The following is a 19,516-nucleotide window of genomic DNA, read 5'->3' on the forward strand; positions in this document are numbered from 1 at the left end:
TAATCTAGCTGACTAAATATCTGATAAATATGCAGAGAACTCAAAGGAGATCATCTTTCAGATAACATTGAACAGATGAAATTAAATTAGAATTAAGAAATGTTAGCATTCACCTAGAATGATTCATGACAAACATCATACGAAATTACAGTTACTTTTCTGGAAGACTCTACTATATCCAAAAGTCCAGATTATACAAAGTTACAGAAGTATCAGTGCTCCTGAAGCACATTCCCACTTCTGTCAGAATTAAGGTGATGAATGCTAAGATGCTATAATAGTATTTCTAGTCCCCACAGTTAAAATGGACATTCTTGCTTAAGCAAAAATATAGGCAAGCTGAAAGCTTCACAGTTTTTGTTTTAAATGTAATTTTACTAAAATAATCTTCACATCAAATATACAGAAACTTTTAATTTCAGGAAGAGAAAATTAATTCTATTATTTTTTGAGAAAACAATCCCAGTATTCACTAACCTTGCATTTTATTAAAAACGCGCTGTAGGAACTGAGCTACTATTTTGATGCCCATGTCTGCTACCGAAATGTTGGGGCATTCACATACATCAGTACTTCTGGGACTAATCACCTGCTGAAACCATCTTCAGCACTGTATCCTCCACCCACAACATAGCCAGGTCACAGTAGATTCTCCCTGCTGCTTACATGGGTTTACATTAACTCATGGTAGGTAGTCAACACAAAATTTTAAAGACCTCTACTGTAGAGAAGACCATGTTAACAATTTACTCTACTAACTACCAGTGTAGGAACTCCAATATGCTCTATGTCAACAAGTATGATAACCAATCCTGAGAAACTGATGCTGCATTAGTGACTCTGTAGAATAAAGCACATGGAGACTTTGCAAAGGCAAATTCTCCTTTCTCCAGACTCTGGTCCTGTGCAAACAGTTCAGTTTTCAGGCTTATGGTCTGGTTTCCAACCATTACCATGCTTCCACTGAATTTCTTCCATATATTGACTTTCTGACTACTCTCCTTGTGAAATGTCTTTATTTTCAAGTTCCTCTGTCTTGGAATCAAACCACAATCCTCAGCAACAAATCTTAATTATTACGGTATGGATAGACTGTCCCATTACACCACTTACTCCAGCTTATCCACAGTGAGTTTTCATAGAAGCACAAAAGAGGAACAGCAGTTTTCTCAGAAATGGAATAATGGGACCAAATCCAGGTTTTCCATCTGTGCTGAAAGTTCAGGGAAGTGCATAGTGATGCTTCTCTTCCCACACATCACTGATCAGAAGTCTGACGGTGGGAAGTGACACCACTACAAGGTCATTGAGCAACACTGCTCCCTGTTTTACTGTTCCATGGAGATACTGCATATCTGCCTCCATGACACAACCATAGCTTACTCTCAACAACCACCAGATGCTCTGCAAATCTCAGCACCTGCTACCAAAGTCACCTACAATGTGTGCAATACATTATATTAGAAAATACAACTCTCTCGAGACATTATTGTAAGAACATTTGGCACCACCTACAGAGGAAGGACCAAAAAGTTCTTCAGTGGTTGGGAAAATATTGTCCTTTGACTGCAAAATCAATTAATAATTTTGTACTGTACGTGTTATTTCATCCTGAGCAACTGGCAGTGCCATGGTACCAAAAAATCTCACTGTAGCTGTAGACAAAGTTCCTTACCTTATCTGCATTATTCCCTGCACCATGATGTTCCTTAGAAGAGCCACAGAAAGAGGCTGGCAAACATCCCCTACACAAATATTACACTAGGGGAATGTTTTAGTAAGAAGATGGTTGAATCAAGCAGAAATACTCTAAAGACTTCTCAGTCACTGCACAGCTTTTAAATGTCTATTTCTAGGTGAATTATGTAATGTAGACATTTAAGTAAATTGCAACTTCAAGCCCACAGTGATGAGATTCACAAAAAAGTTAGATTATCTGCTGTTTGCTCCCTGCTCATTATGGATATAATACATAGCAGATGTTTCTCAAACTATTAAAAAAATCACACACCCCTGAAAACTGCCAGCACATCATACTACATTTCCTGAATCCCCCATAAGACTTATTTCTAGATGTTCTATTTTTATTGCATCAATTGAAATTCAAAAGAACATGGGCAGTGACCATAAAAACAACTTCAAGGTGATAAGGTTACTTAAGGCAAGCTTCAGAGTATATTTTTCACCTCACCATGTACAGAGAGCTCAATCCTTTCCAATTGAAAAGACTTGATATATGAAAAGAATTTGGAAGTTTGGCTTTGTTCATATTTGAAAGAAGAAGTAAGACTGTTCTTATAATAACCTTAACCAACATGATAAATAGTAAAAAAAGCTTTTGAGTGAGCTGTAATACTTACAGAGGAAATCATTACCTTAGATTACTTCAATAGGTCTTTTTCGACTCTTGTTTAACTGTCAACTTTTAGAAACTTTTATACAAGTTATTACAAGTGACCTCTTTTTCTTTCATTTTAAAACTAATGTCAAGAGTATCTCAACTGAACATACTGAACATATTTTTTGCCTTAGGTAAAAATAAATTATTTTTTACTGCCACACATAAGCTTTTTAGATGTACTTCCAAAACAAAAAAAGAACTTTTATCAAAACAGAGAAATAACAGTTCTCATTAACTCTTGCATGTGCAAAAGAACCACAGCACCAAAAATCTTAGCAAGTGCCTACCATGCAGAGATCTTACACTCTGAAAGTGTCAGTTATTTAAGAAGAAATGTAATAATCACAGCATTAGCTCTAACACCATTTCACAGGCAAGAGAGGGCTGTAAGTGTTCCAAGGTCACAGCATTGCTTATGGAAAGAATTTTAATGGATTTCTAGACATAATAATAATGAAATCTAAAATAAGGTTTTAAAACCAGTGATTTCTGCTGTAAAACCAACCAATAATCAACTGCCTTTAAGAAACACTTCACAGATACACCTTTAAGTTATATGGGTATTTTGAAACTTTTTAGTTTTCTTTCACCCTTGGTATTCTGCACAAAGAAATAGAGAAAAACAGTTTTCCAAGGCTTAAAAGAAGCCCCATCTAGTCTTACAGAGTGAACAAGAAAGCATCCTATTAAGTCTGGGAAGATCTCCAATACAAGTCCTATGTAGTTGGATCTCACAAGTGAACATGCTTGATAATGGGGGTGGGGGGAAGGTGGTGATCTCTGTTTTGAATCCAATAGTCAGGAAAAACATTAGACTGCTACCATCCCACATGTGTTGGAAGCAATGACAAACAAAAGGTTTCCTCAATAATCAAGATGCAGAATCTCCTCTGACTTGGAGCCACCAAATAGCATCAAATTTAAAAACAAAAAAAAAAAAGTTAATCCTAAATAATTAATAAATTCATTTCCTTAGTTAAAATTAACTTGCATTTTACCCAAGATAAGCACTTGAACAGTCCTGTGAACTTCTGAAGGATCACTCATACTCTCAAAGTGAATATGCTCAAAATATTCTGCTGAACTGGTGTTTACTTCAATAGACCCCTGTGGTTGCATCATATTCCCTTTACATAATTTTCAGCAATTCTTAATTGAGCATTTAGGAGGAGAAGAGAAAACTACTTTATTCAGTTAAGACTAGTATCTGGAGTTTCACGCCACTTGTAAAACAGGGAGAAAATCTGAACTGTCAAATTACTGTTTATGCATTATTTTCTAAACTGTTTGCTTTTAGTTAGAAGCTCCTTCAAATAGCCAAACTTAAATTGTTAAAAAAAGGGCTGACAAGTACGATCAGAAATAAACATAAAATAGAAAAAGCTAAAGCTAAAGTCAACAATCTAAAAGTCACACACAGAAGCAGGTTATCTGTCATTGCTGGAAAGGGTTTCCTTTTCCTGCTAAGCTTCATAATTCTTATATTTAGAATTCATAATCGGATAAAGTTTTACAGTAATATGAACAGAATTAAAATATATACTTATTATTCTAGTAATCCTAGTAAAGTATTTTCAAGAGCAGTTTGACAGCAGTTTGGATCATACTTAGCAAATTGCCATATTCAAAACATTAATGCAGACAGGTATGTATTTCTAAGTACTTTAATTAAATCCTGAAAACAGTTTGTCTTTTAAATTTGTATTTTTATTCTCATTATTTTTTCCAGCTTATCCTGAAATTTTCCACTACAGTATCCTTATTCTACATATGAAAATGAGGCCCTACTGACAGAATGATCTGAGACAAGGAACTGCTTCAAAATCAGTGACACTGCATTAAAGGTCTGATGTAAACTGACAAAAACAAAAAAACTGTCTCAAAGGCTAAGAGAGTTAAGGTAAAAGTTTAGTGATACTTCCCATTCAACACACTGCAATTTTAGTACTTATACAACACTTCAGTTTCACCAAAGTCTGAGCTCATCCACACTTCAGTACATCCTCAAAGACTTATGAAAATCTTGAAAGTATATCTTATTTAAAAAAAAAAAGTAATCATGGGAAAGAAGTACAATTGCTAGAATACATTATTCTGGTTTACATGAAACTGTTTTAGAACCTCTCTCTGTTAAAAGTGTCTCTTTCCATTTGTTTAAAGTACCAATTATAATAAACCAATTTGTGCACCCTCAGGTACTGGCTTTGCTCAATGTTCTCGTTTTAAAGGAAAATGTTCATTTTTAAAGTTCTCAGTATTTTTCATTTTTCATCTGAACTGTACAACATCTGTGTGCATTTACTTAATGTTAAAATAAAGTATTTGATCAAAAGCAGAATACAGCAGGACAGGAGGTATTCTGGTCAAAAGAAAAAGACAAAGGTACTAATCCAGTTATTCTTCCAGTCCCATTCTGGAGCTCTTTGCAAAAACAACCCAAGACGTCGTGGCTTTTTAAAAATATAGGAATTTCAGTATTTAACTCACAAGCAGTTATTTTTATTTATGCAGTCAAATATGTTTCATTGTTTGTGTGCCTATCAATCTGCTTAAATCCTAGTCATAATAGCAACTAAACATTTCAATCACACATGGCACAGAGCACATTCTCCTGAAATCTACATGAAAAAGATTAGTGCTGCCATCCAATCACAACTAAACTTTTCTCCACCACAGAAATAGGCAAACACTGTAAACCACATATCTAAACAATTTACCCCAAACAAGTAAGAACAAGCACTAAGAATACTGCTTGCTTTAATTGACCTCCTCCAACCCCCAAGCCATCAGGAATTATTCTAAACTAATACAACTAGTCAAATTTGCATTATACTGGTTTTGGATACTATATTGATGTTACCTGTCATTAATGATCCAGTTCAGACACAGATTGAGAGAATTAAGGTTTTTGCATCTTTTTACTATTTCCATCACCGTTTCATTGTCCAGTTCTGTGATATGACGCAGGTCCAAGCTTGACAGATTTCTCAGCTGTGGAGACAAATATGACAGAAAGAAACAATCTGAAATTCATTGACATAAATAACCATTGTAAAAAACTGCCAAACTTCTGGGAATCAAGCCCAATATGTGCAAACTAGCCAAGAAAGATATGATTACTATATTTTTCACACAAAGTGAACATATCAGAGGTATTCACAGAATCAAACTTTAGCAACCTTGGAATTCAGGCACTGAGTTACTACATGAAATCCACAAACTCTCTCTCATGGTCCAATACACCTATAATAAGGGCCTAGGTTTTCCTCTTCTTACATATATGGAGTGTAAGATACCAAGGTAAAATATCAATCCATTTAACTGTAAGAAAAACAAGGCATGGAAGGAAGGGAACAGCACATTTGTGCTTAGATTCAAATGCATGATATCAATGACCTCAGAGTATTAGGCTTTCAAACTAAGTAAATATTACAAACTCCCTGGAAAATCCAGTATTTATATTGTAGTCTCACCTGCACAGTTATCAATAATAGCTTGGATATTCTGAACAACAAAAGTTGGGAGCGACAGCACAATGTGATTAAGATTTATGCACTGATTAATCTGATTTATTACTACTGTAAATCTTTCTAATGTCCTTCAAAAGGAAAACCTCTTACTACTTTTATGAGCTACGGGTGCAAAGAGGAAAATTTTTACAGATTTCTGCAGTATCAGTTTAGTCATAATAACCTCCAAGTGCTGTTTGCTTTTCAAGCTGTCTGAAATAATCTCTATTATACTCTGGAAAAATAATTGCATTAAGCAATATTGACAGTTTAATTAAATTTACCTTCCCTGTGAGAGAGAAAAAATAATCCTCATCAGTGATTCAAGTCACTGAGGATTTGATTAGGTAAAGGCATACAACTGAGATCATATAATTGGTCCACTTCAGTAGCTAATTATTAAGTCAATGTATTTGGGGCAGGTGGAAGGCTGGGGGGAGAAAAAAGGAAAAGAAAAAAGAGAGGACTTGTAGGTAGCCTTCTATGGAAACTGATATCTTGCCATTTTGTTCCAGAAGTTTTTAATATTCTCCAAACTAAAGCTGAAGATAAACTACATATCATTTCCAAAATTCTGCAGAACAAGCATAAAATTAAGGACTCTGACCTCTAAGTCTGCAGGGCATTTCTACAGAAAGTAGGACAATAATATTTCTATCATTAGGATGCTACCACAGGTATACTGTGGAGGTGCTTGCTGTATTCCCATTGAAATTCTGAAAATCTTGTTTGCCTGTTAGGGAGCAGAGCACAGAGTGTTTGATACTGTGTTTGTAAAACACACACTTGTTACAAGCTATGCCTCTCTGCATTTCATATATGCTGCTCCAGCACGAACTTTAAAGGCCTGACCTTATATATGCCCAAAAAAGGCTCACAACCAATCTGTCATTTTTTCCTGCATAAATTACAAGAAGCTTACAGCAACTTTAGTTTTCCTCATGTTCTTACCACTATTCATATTAGATATTTCAGCCTTAGATATTCAGACTATGTTGGCAATAATGTGGCCTATGTCTATGACATAGAAAATACACCTGCTGGACAACTCAACAATGAACATGTTCTATGACATTAAACACATATTTACCAGGAGACCTCAAAGACAAGTAGAAAATCTTCTCACTTACTTTTTTTCACAAGACTATTCTTATGAGCAGGTGACAATACTGGTGATTCTCTTGTCATTATTATTACTTACAGAGTAAAACCCATAAACTTACATTAAAGAATCAATGCAAGGAGATAGGTCAGTGCTTCCTTAAAAAGTGCCTAAATAACACGGGCTCAAATTAGATAAGAGGTACCAGTGTATTATCTGCCTCAGTGATTCAACGATGAATGCAGCACTTGTGATTTCCAGGGAAAAAACCTTTTGCACTCCATGGGTAGACTCAAAACCTAAACTGAATTCCTACTGACCAAATTAACAGGGTTTTCAAAGTAGATTTTATCCTTTACTACCACAGGAGAACGATCATCCCCTCATTGCTTCTTTCCTTCATGCCAATAATAGTCCACCATTATATTCAATATACAGTAGCTCAACCATCACTTGTCTTTTTTTACCGTCACACTCCCTCATTTTAAACCTGGCAACTGACCTGCTTGGTAGGTTAATTTTTCTTTTCATCAGGCACAACATACTCAATCCAGAAAACCTTACTGTCTTTGAAGAGACTGCTTCAGATTGATACATACACAAGTATAATTTGGTCTATACAACCCCTTATTGGCATTTCATATGTGTGAATGACTTTCAAGACCCGGAAAACATTCCCTTCATCACATGAATTTGAATCAGTTGAATATGACAGCTGAAAAGAATACCTCTTGCCTACTTAAGTCAGAGGTATCTACATCTTCTTACCAGTCAGAGAATAGTTATAAATTTAAAATTTTCATTTAAAATGAAAGACAGATACCTTAATGACAAATTTCCTATACTTTATCGAAAAAGTAATTTTAAGGGATTAATGCTACAATGCTGCAATCACTACTATTATTAAAATGTTACAAGAGAAAAATACATAAATTTTATATTCTACCTCTAACACAGCTAAAAGTAGTATGATATTAAAAAGAAAAAATTAAAAATCAAACTTCTCTGAAGTAGACAATTGGACAGTTCAGATGTTTGAATCTTCAGTGCATTCTTGACATTAAAATAGCACACCTTTATATAGAATTTTTTTCTACTCTGTGACTTAAATACTCAACCCTAGGCAATTAGAATGCATAAAGTTTCTCCTTTTTTTTTTATCAAAACCAATTTTGTTCATGCAGCAATACCATTTTACTGAGCATTTTCAGGGCCACTCTTCTACAGGTATTCACACTTTTCTTCAACTCCTAATTTTATAGCTCTGCAAAGAATGTTCAGCATGAGCAGAATTTAAACTTTGAACTCAGCTCCATCAGGCAAAATGTTTTAACTGAACAAGCAATATTTAATGCGACAATAAAACACAGCATGCAAATAGTGGAGAGGGCTTAAAATATGAAACAAAAAATAACAAAATAGAAAGCAAGAACATCTAAACTAATTTTGTGTGATGTATATAAACACATTCTTGCTGAAATTACTGATTATTGACTCAGTGTTAAAAATGTGTGGGTCTAAACCTGAAGGAGTCTGAGTACATGAATGAGATAGGAAGGGAGCACAAGCTGGTTCCCTCCTCTTAGTCCTACTAACAGGAAATTAATAGAGCAGTAGGTAAAGTCTCTGTGAGGAGACTGCCAGTTAAAATGTACTGACAGTGAATTGCTCCACTGGAAATGACAGATGCAGAAGAACCACTTAAATCACCAAATGGTTTTAGACAAAGTTTGAAAAACAGAGCTTTTTAATTTTTATATATTTTAAATACAAATGTAAAGTTAAATACTATTTTAAAGATATTACTCTTTACTTTTGGATCTCAAATATTTTAAAATATAGTACAATCCTTTTCATTCAATACTTTTGTTGGTTCGATTAAGTTAAATTTTATGCCCATTGATATATTTAAAGATTCAGAAGCTATCATAATATTTGTGTGCTTGAATGTTACAGAACTCCTAAGATTTCTATCTAGACTACTGGAACTTATAATATTAAAATATGTGCCATGATTTAGTTGACAGAAAATTACTATTACCATTGTGATCAAAGGTAATTTTTCAGTGTGGGTGTATCAACTCCTGTGAATTTTTAGCTGTTACTGTTTAGGGCATTACTAATATAATGGGTATTCACTTTTTTCCCCCCTGCATGATTCCACAATTCCTGTAGAGATATGCTACCTTAAAAATCATAGAATAGGATGGAATCATGGAATCATTTAGGTTGGAAAAGAACTTTAAACCCAAGTCCAAATGAAACCTGAAACTGCCAAGGCCACCACTAAACAATTAATGGAATTTTAATTAACCTTAATTTTCTTGACACTTTCTGTGTATACATGCCTTCAGGGAATAAACTGCTCTCTGACTCAAGCCCCCCAAAGTAAATGTATGATCAGAGAAAATTAAAAACAGCAATTCGAAAACAAACTGTAAACCAAATTATTTTTATTATTGTGTCAACAGAATCTATAAACTACTTTTTAAAAAGCCACATTACTGAAGAGCTGCTGTAACTGAACTATAAGATCGAGATATACTGTGATCCTGAAAAAGTAATCATACGTGGTTTAAAGAACTGGATAATGACTGAATTGTTACAGAGGAGACTATTTTCCCATAGATTTAGTGTTCTGCATATTTAGTGTTCTGCAAATTTTAATTTCATTTCATAAGTATTGCACAACATTGAGGACCCACTGCTTAAGTAAGAAATACACAATCAAAACCTGTGTTATAATCACTGAGGTTTAATTTTCATCACTTACAAAAAACAAAACAGAAAGTTTGTTTTGAAAAGTGTAGGTATTTCTAAAAAAAAAAAACAGATTGAAATAAATCATATTCCATCTTGTGAAATACAGTTTATTATACAAACTGACTAAAAAACTGTTTTCTCTTGACCCAGACAAAGAACAGCAACCATGTCCATAGGTAAAAGCTTGATGATATTAAGATCAGAGGGTATGCTGAAATATGAGGAGCATAAAGCAGAACACTTTGTGTCAAAACAAATCAGTTACTAAAAGGAGACCACACAGTACCCCAGTTTAGACAAGGCTATTGCAAAATCAGTCCTGTCATGTGTAGATTATCATTATATATCTGTCAAGCTGGTAATGTGTGCACTGAATGAGCACTAAGTATTTCCTCCATAAATCTGAATTTTGATTGACTTCATATTGGCCACCAGCTCAGAAACAAGTATCACTAAGCTGGATCGGACATGACTGTCGAGTAACAACTATGAGATGAAGAAAGATTAAAGATCACATTACTCCAAAAACAGTTCTTAAATAAAGTATCTTCATGCATTGGTGATTAGCAGAGTAAGTTAGGAATTTTTTCTCTTGAAATTCTGTACAAGGATTCATACACACTTAGATGTTTGTAATAAACTTTACCAGACAGTCTGTCAGAAGCACATGATGTAGAAGCACAGACAGAGTTATACTGCTACAAAGCAATTACTCTTGCATACATATCAGAAACCAAAGGAAGAAGCCAAAGAAGTGGTTTTGTAATAAAATTATATCTAGATGTCAAGGTTTGCTGATGCCAGCTGTTAAAATTCTATTACAAGTGCAACAATTAAACTGCTGAGAGGCAATTACCACAGCAGGGGAGGAAAATACCACCAGATTTGGGGTCAGAGATATAAAATAAAAAATCACCACTTCTTTAGTTAGAATAGAGATTTCTTATTCTCACTCAGTTAATGAATAAAAATTATCCATCTGGTTGTTCTGTTTTCAACACAATCACCTAACATGCAGAGGTACTTTTCACATTCGCGCAGCTCTTCACACTTAAAGGAGAAGTGAAGTAAAAATTAACCAGGAATATGCTCCTGAGAGACAAGGATGTGAGGAGGGAAGGAAGAGAGTAAACAAGAAAAAAAATCATACAGGGAAAACTAAGCAAATAATAAAACAAGTGAGAAAAAAGATAAAACAAGAAAGCAGTGGGTAGGGATGTGCTGAAAATAGAAGACAAACTAGAACACTACATGCAGTACATGTTTTTCCCTCCTTCAGAGAAATAAAGTTGACAAATGCTGGACTAATTTTTCTGATGTCATAGTATAAATCATTCAGATCTTCTGTGACAATGTTTCACACATTAGAGCTACAAAGACAAATGAAACATTCAGGTCATCAGAACAAACCACTGGTTTCAACTGTGAGTCAAACTGTGAACTGCATATACACATACACACACTCCTCCTTCCCCTTTCTTCCTGTGTATGCACATGCAAGTGCCTCTCATCTTACCCAGTAATTATTATTTCTTTTGGGTGCTTTTCTTGTATCTAATAACAACTTCAAGAAAAAAAGGCACCGATGTGGTGACATGGTCTCGCTCAAAAAGCAAATTTTTTGGACTGTCATTGTGTTCAGTAGAAAAATAATGAAAATAAACCCTGAATGTTTCTTCTTTTTCTAAAATATACAACATTTTCACTACCATTCCCTACAATTAGTTATTAAAAAAGCTCTGCAATGCAGCAGCACTGTAATTTAGAATTTTCAAGTGCTAGTATTTTTAAAGACAGCTAACATTACTGGGGGGAAAATACAGTCATAATAAACCACTCCATTTTTATACATGCATCAGCCTCAAAGCAATTTCACAAGCGAGGCCATTGCTGTTATCTCCAGCTTGCACACAGGAAGCAGGACAGAAAGGAACTGGCTCAGCACAGCCTTACGGGACACACTTGTAGGCCATACAAAACAAAGAACAGATTCCACACTGCCTAGGAACATGGGACTGGAATTATTACTGAACAGTTATGAAGTATAAGTTAAGTACTCAACACAAAGCTAACCACATGAAATACATGATGGTTAGAACAAAAAATGATGTCATCAACAGATAAATTCTGGAAAGGACAGATGCAGCAGTTAAAGATCATGTTACTGTTTCCTACAGGCCCTACTAAAAAGCCTGTCCCCATCTTTATTATAAGTCCCTTTTAAGTGTAGAAAGATTGCAAGAAGGCTCTCTTGAGCCTTTTCTTGTCCAGATTAAACAGTCCCTAACTTTCAGTGTTATCACATCATTGTCTTTGCAGTATTCATAGCCTACAGAAAGTTGTACAGATACAGCTTGAGGGAAGGAAACTGGAATTCTCACATCTCAAGTCTCAATGTGCACCAATTACTTACAAAGTAATTACATTCAAAGAGTATAACCGGCCTCCTAAATATTTACTAAAGGACTACACTCAACAGTGTCACTCCCACGTAAATCAGGATTTCTAATACTTTATTATTATTAAACATATGAAAAGGAAAAATACATGTTAATAAGAAAAATAAAGATCTTTACTTTTATCTAATAAATGGGATTATAAAGTCACTTTGTTGAAAGCTAAGACATCTATTAAATACTCAATAAATCTAGGCCAGAATAATCCAGTAACCAAAGCATGCAGCTGAAAAGTGATCTGTGTGGAAATTTCCAATAAAGCTACTACATAAGACTACACACCCTGTCTTATGTTAAATTATATTTCTAAGAAATATAATATAGCATAAACCTTATATTTATGCTGTATATATAAATATAACCTATAGTTATACACAGATAGTTTTCATATGACATGAAAATAATAGCATAATTTCTTTCTCCCACTAATATATACCCCTTTTACACATCACTTTAGTCCACAGAGTCCTTTCCCAATGGTGTCCTTTGAGGTCCTATAACTTTACCATGCAAATTAATTTCTCTGCTTTATTTCTTTTTGTATATGTTCCAAAATGTTTTCAATTCTTCTGTATCTTCAGCTACTAAGCAGCCCTAAAATGATAAAAGTATTTTACAGACATGTTGAATGCTTCTGTATAACAATAGGACAGCTGCACAGCTGCATCAAAAAACCTTTATTTTCTTCAGGCATATTCTTTTTTTCATTTAATATATTCTCTACTTGGCACCTCAAGATCTCTTCAAGCATTTTTATGTTTGCATGATCCCTAAATTTACTTTCACTTACAAATTTTAATTAGTATGGTGTTTGTCCACCTCATCCAAGGCATCCATTTTACTGAACGGTTCCGTTATTTTCTGCAGATTCACTCATGTTAGCTCTCCCAGACATAATTCGTCTTATGTGTATATGTCAAACTATCTATGTTAAAATATGAAGATGAATATATACATACAATGTATGTACACTGTTGCAGTAAGGGGTCTGTCCAAATCTCTTGCAATTAGAATTCTGCACTTTTGATTATGGAATTCTGTTTTGTTTGCAATGGAATCTGTTGTAATTAGGCATTTTACTTCTGAGAAAATGTATAACACTTTGATTATATTTTTGATACAGTGTTTTTACACAGTGAAATCTGAATGTGACTGCTCAAATAATTCAAAGTTCATTTACTGTGTCATGTTTCTATCCATGTCAATGTTATAAATCATACAAATAAACTTATCCTCACTGATACCTATGACTTGGCTACAGTCAAACACACTAAAAGTAGTTATGATACTCACATTGGTAAGGTGAATTACTCCTTTTGATGTAACAGAGCAACCCATGAAACCAACATACTGCAGCTCTGGACAATGTTCAGCAAAAGCTTTCACTGACTGATCTGTCACCTGCAGAAAAGATAAACAGGTAACAGTTAAATAGGTGATATAAGCACATACTTCACAGTTTAAGCAATTTCTAATTGCAAGTTGCTCATGAATACTTTTATTATTATTACCACTGCTTTTATTTATGTCAAGTGTTTTAGAGAAAACATTGTATATGCATAGGCATGGATATACGTGCATGAAAATCATGAAGAAAGATTTTTGGCAGAGGGGGATCATCTTCCTAGAGGAGGAAAAGAAGCACAAGACAAGAGAAGATGGATGGCCACAAAGTCAAGCATTATTGTCATCCTGTTTAAGTGCAAATAACCCAAGAGACCATTCTATCCACTATTCTCATAAACTACATACAAACATGAAAATACTAATGAACTTGTTATTGCCATCCTTACACTCATGCTATACCCATCATTGACTATGAAGAACTTGAATTGTGTACTATCTTAAGTTTACATTCCTTTTTTTAGCATTTTTGCTAAAATTAAGTGAGTGATGATTTTAACTTAAAGGTAATATTACATCTGTTTCTCACATCAGGCTTGGTAATCTCATAGTAATATACCACTTTGCAAGTTATCAGTTGAAAGGAGATGTTACCCAGTTTATTATTGAGATTCTGTTTATTTATACAATTACTTGTTATTTACAACTGTCTGTGAAATTTAATAATATAAATTAAATATAAACCACAACCCATTGTATAAATGTAGTGCTTAGTAAGTAGACTAAATATTCAAAAGGACAACATATTGTGAATTTTGTGAAGAATGTAATATTGTCATGGTTACACTTAAGACACCTTAACCGAAAAGCAAAACAAGTTTAGAAATACCTAGTCCAAAACTGAGCCTCAGGTGAATACACAGAGGAACATTATTCCTGCTGTGTTGTGGATCACCATTAGCCACAGTACCAGCTGGCCCAACAAGCCACTTGACTGCATACTGGCAGCATCTGTTGACCTTGGTGAGGACTCTGGCAAAACAAATTTTGAAAAGGGAGCCTGGAGATATGGGTTTACAGATAAAACACCACATCAAAGCTGTATTGGTTTGGGGTTACTGAATATTGTCATAGACCTAGTGCAGTTTTCTCAGAGCAAAAACTTCTCACTGAGCAAAGATTCTCATTGTGGCATATCTGCCAAATAAAGCACAAGCCTTCTAGGACTGTGTATTTAGAACCCAATTAAAATGAGAACAGGTCAAAATGAAGGGGTTAGGGGTCAGCTAAACAGATTCAATCACAAATTGGGTACTGATTATGTGGTATCTGCACAGCCCCATGTCCCAGGTCCGCCTACTTGAACAAAAACAAACCAGTGTATTTCGAAATTTCTTTGATTTTATCTAACACAATCATTCATTTTTGGTTTTGCACATTCCTCTTAACTGAGGACAGTCACACAAACTATTTAGGTCTTTTAAGATACTGATTGCCAAAAGCCTTTGACAAATACTATCACAAGTCCAAGACTTACAGATTTGCACTATTTAGCATGCTCTCAGAAACAAACCAGGTGGAAAAGAAAGTTTATCTCCTCTCTAGAAGATAAACCAAACCCTCTGATTCAGCTAATGACCTGAGAGAAGGACCCTGTTACAAACTTAACCTACACTCTCTACAGAAGATTAAAGTGTGACTCTCTGTTGCAGACAAGTTTGTCCTAGCTCTAGCTAGCAAGAAAATGTAGCAATGAAAAATCAATACCACAAATGTCTAATACAAAAAATTCATTAGAGAGCTTCCAACTTTTACATACAAACAATTTCTTACTTATAGCTAACATTCAGGTGCATAAAGACATTGAAAAAATAACATTTTGAATGCAAATAATAAAATAAGTATGTCTTAAAATCTCTTCATACTATGGAATTTTCTGTACTCTAAACAAAATCTGTGGAAAAATAATTTTGATAAAAATTAGTAACAGTAGATTATGACAATATATATTAAATAGTTTACAGATTAGCAGTGAACCTTTTCAGTGCTTGTTAGGTATGCACTATCTATTTAATCAGACAAAAGATCCTTTATTACCTCTGTATGCCATGCAAGCCTCATGATTTTCCAAGCAAAAGCAGTGTGACACTACCTAAATATGCTTTAAAATTACTGTAGTAGAAATCACCACTTTAAACACTCATTTTGCTACCGAAAACAACAATTTGTTCTTAAATTCTGATTTATGAACAAAATAGCAGTGTTGCTGTCTTTAAGCCCAGTTCACTAACAGATCCTGTCCATTGCCGTCAGACAACAAAACTCCACTACCTGCAGAAGCTGACTTCAACTTTTATTGGGAAACACTGTAGGAATTTTCTCAATCAACATTGTAATCTCCTGTCAGCATTCTTTACTACACCAGTATCTAGGAACACATCACTTCTTTTTTGGACCCTATGTCATCTATAGCAATTGATTTTTTCATCACGTGATTCCCAGCCAGACAGCCTGTAACGAAGGCCACTTGATAGTCTGCTTGGTTAGCCACTTTTAACATGACTGCACTGTCCTATAACTGTAGTAGCTGGAAAGGAATATATGTATATATATTTCTATATATATACACATATACACACACACACACTTGCTATTTCACTACAATGGCTTCTCATAAGACAAATATGAGACACTATGGACAGAAATATCAGATCAAAATACCTGTAATCCAAATGAAGGTTAAAAACTAAAATTTATATTAGGTCTTTCTGTTCTTCTTTTTGCAGAGGTTGGGGAAAGTAAGAATATGTAGTCATTTGGAATTTATTTATAAATGTAAGTGTAGCATTATAGTCTAGTAAAATTGTCTAGTCTTCAGTTAGACTAACTGAAGATGGATAACTGAATCCTACCTTGTCCTTATTTATATAAGGCTCAAAAACATAACAATACAAAGTTTGCATGCGGAAGCATCTCTTTTTTTTCCCATATGATCTATTTGTATTAAGGAGAAAAAAATTAGGAAAGTTTCTGCCAGACCTGAAAGGGTGATTAGATATTGGAATGGGCTGCCTAGGGGAGTGGTGGAGTCACCAACCCTGGAGTGGGGGAGTCACTGTCCCTGAAGGTACTTAAGGAAGATGGTGTGGCAGTTGGTGCCATTGTCTAGTTGACAGCATGGCAATGTTTTGTCAAAGATTGGACTCTGTGATTTCAGAGGTCTTTTCCAATCTAATTGATTCTGTGATTCGGTGAACCAGAAGCAATAAAGTTTAACTTCAAACTCAAGAAAGTTTCTAAGACTGAAAACAACTATTTTTCTGCTTAACTAGTCTGTTTCCTATTTCATCATCTGCATTGTCTAGCATAGATGGTTTACACACAGACTTGAACTTCCATATTTAAACTCAAACATGCAAGCCAGGTCACTATTCCTACCATCAGTAGGAGCCAGAAATCGTATCCCTCTTACTGTATGAATGTGTTTGACACACCCAAGAGATGGTCTATTCTGAAGAATTAAAGAAAAATAAGTGACTGACGAAAAAAATGCATGGAAAATTAGCAGTGATGTGTGTGCAATGATTATGCGTTTTAACACTTCCTCATATAATGCAGTACGTAATTGTATGTTACATTTTCTTCTTCACTACTCAGAAGATAGAACAGGTGCATTAAACATATTATAAATATGGCTTCTGTAAACTAACAAATTTTTAAACAACTGTATCCTGGTGTACTGTACAAGCAAATTAGACTAGCATAATCTAAAACCAGATTACCACAGAAAATATACTGCAGTTCTACAGAAATGACCCTTGGTCAACAAAGACACAGAAATTCACACACAATTCTTTTACAGATGCCAGTACTGTTCTTCCAAGAATCTTTAGTAATTGGATTGTCTAGTTGACCTTCATTGACTTTCATTCATCCTGTCTTGCTTCATGTTAGTCTTGCTTTGAAAAAGTAATGTAGGATGATGAGGACAGATTTATAAGTTATGCACTAAAGCATTGTGAATGGGAAATACACTGGTCTGGAACTAATGGCACAGATTTTGCTCCTATCAAAAAGATCTATGATAAGTGAGATATGGTTTAATAATTTTCATCTATTGCAGCCTATTATATATGATTTCCAATTCTGTATTGTTTTACAGGAATTCAATATTTTGTCTCCTCTGAATTAGATTCTATAAGTATTAGTTTATTTTACATTCTATTCAGTAAATGAAAGTGCAAAAAAAGGAAAAAGCAGAGATGATAATTCAAGAAGAAAGTCTGAGGTACAACAATACAAGCACAACAATACAAAATTCCAATTAAAAAGCCTCACAATTAATAAAAACTCACAGAAGCTCAAACAGAAATAGCTGAAAAAGAGATAGGAATATAAATAGCAACTGGCACAGAATGAATACCGTGTTCTCTAATTTGAACAAGTGCACTGCACCCTAAGTAGATCTTAATATGCAATTTTTCCATGTAATATACATAAATAAAAGTTCGAAAAATATGTAAAATATTCCTCAGAACAATACATTCTGCCAAAGTATGTTCTCATGTAAGTAGAGAGTCAGTCTGCCATGAATGTAACATGCAATTATTCACTGCAGAAGTCAACACTAAGGGTAGAAGAAACCCCTTTTCTCCCAGTTACTTACTCCATAAATCTTTATCTGTCTTGGTCAGACACCAGCTTAAGAAAACCTTTTTTTTGGGCAGAACTGAAAGAAGGGAAGAGCTGAGGAGGGCTTACTAAAATTCAGTTTTATGTTTGAAAAGAGGTATGCTAATTCAGTCCTAGAATTTATTGCCCCACTTGTGCTTTATAATCTACTGCAGTTAAGGCCCAGAAATCTGCCCTTGCATGAAGCACACGGTTACATTCTCCAACATGTGTTTAATGCATCACATACTCAATATGCATTTTCCCTCACCTGTGTTCCCTGGAATTCTTGCATGCCATAGCCTCCCATAAAGTGCAGTTAGGCTAAACTCAGGCAGTTTTCATTTAACTGCTTTTTAGCAAGACTTCTGAAACTAAATTCACAAGGATTTAATACATACAAAAAACAAAACATGGAGTCAAGATTGCTCATACACAGAAATATCTATCTACTATAAAACAAGCAGTCAGGCTACCACTGTTCTATCAGCAACAAAAACATTATCATTGAATAAGAATTTTTTAAAAATCATAGTAATAATTTTTAATGAAAATGCTTGACTACGGGTTTTCCCTGCTTAGCTTAAAATTTGCCTTGCTACCCCTATGATAAAATGATCAGATGATCCCTCTGCCACACAGGGAAAGATGGCATCGTCTCTCTTTTCACTAACACTTTTAAAATTACTTCTTAACAGAGGGTCAAACAAAGATCACAATATTAGATTAGAATACTATTACATTTTACACTATTAAACTAGAATATATACTTAAAAACATACCTTCCTAGTCCAATGAGTAAGAAATTGTGAGCAAATTGTGTTACAATTTAACTATATTTAGATTCAAACACAAATTCAATTTCATTTTTAAATTAATTTCCAAAAGAGTCTGCAATACTCGAAGTATTTACTTACAGATTTAAACCTAAGGTTCCATCAAACACACCAAGGCCACTCATTAGCATCTGTTCCTAACCTTATTCTAATAATATAATTTATTAGGAATATATTGTATTATTAGATTGACCAGGAATACAAAACCAACTAATTTTAAATTACTTGGGAATTCAGCACAAACATATCTTACAAACACACTCAAATAAAGATTGCTCATATATAAATACAGGACTCTTTTGCTCTACCTCCCCCAGAAAACAAAAAGGCAGAAAAGGTGAAAAATGAAGCTTATGTTTAAAAGATTAATTTCAAACTTTAACTGGAACAGACCTTTCCTATTCAATAGGAGTGATACATTGCTTGCTTTCCAC

The 19,516-nt window shown here is 34.3% G+C and overlaps 2 protein-coding genes across 4 annotated transcripts in view; both read right to left on the reverse strand.

Moving 5' to 3' along the window:
- Nucleotides 1-19,516, reverse strand: part of FBXL17 (F-box and leucine rich repeat protein 17) — a 288,161-nt gene that overhangs the window by 187,887 nt on the left and 80,758 nt on the right. For all 3 annotated transcript variants that reach the window (XM_051782623.1, XM_051782625.1, XM_051782624.1), the window contains exons 5-6: nucleotides 13,525-13,632; nucleotides 5,262-5,392 (exon numbers count right to left, since the gene is read on the reverse strand). In XM_051782623.1, coding sequence (XP_051638583.1) covers nucleotides 5,262-5,392; nucleotides 13,525-13,632 — 239 coding nt within the window. The remainder of the gene's footprint in view (nucleotides 1-5,261; nucleotides 5,393-13,524; nucleotides 13,633-19,516) is intronic.
- The window catches only part of LOC127468950 (uncharacterized), a 248,866-nt gene that overhangs the window by 166,355 nt on the left and 62,995 nt on the right, over nucleotides 1-19,516 (reverse strand). The gene's annotated exons all lie outside the window — the stretch shown is intronic.

Source organism: Manacus candei, unplaced genomic scaffold (genome assembly GCF_025592945.1).
Source record: "Manacus candei isolate 608988 ecotype Guabito, Panama unplaced genomic scaffold, ASM2559294v1 h1tg000016l, whole genome shotgun sequence".
Classification (NCBI taxonomy): domain Eukaryota; kingdom Metazoa; phylum Chordata; class Aves; order Passeriformes; family Pipridae; genus Manacus; species Manacus candei.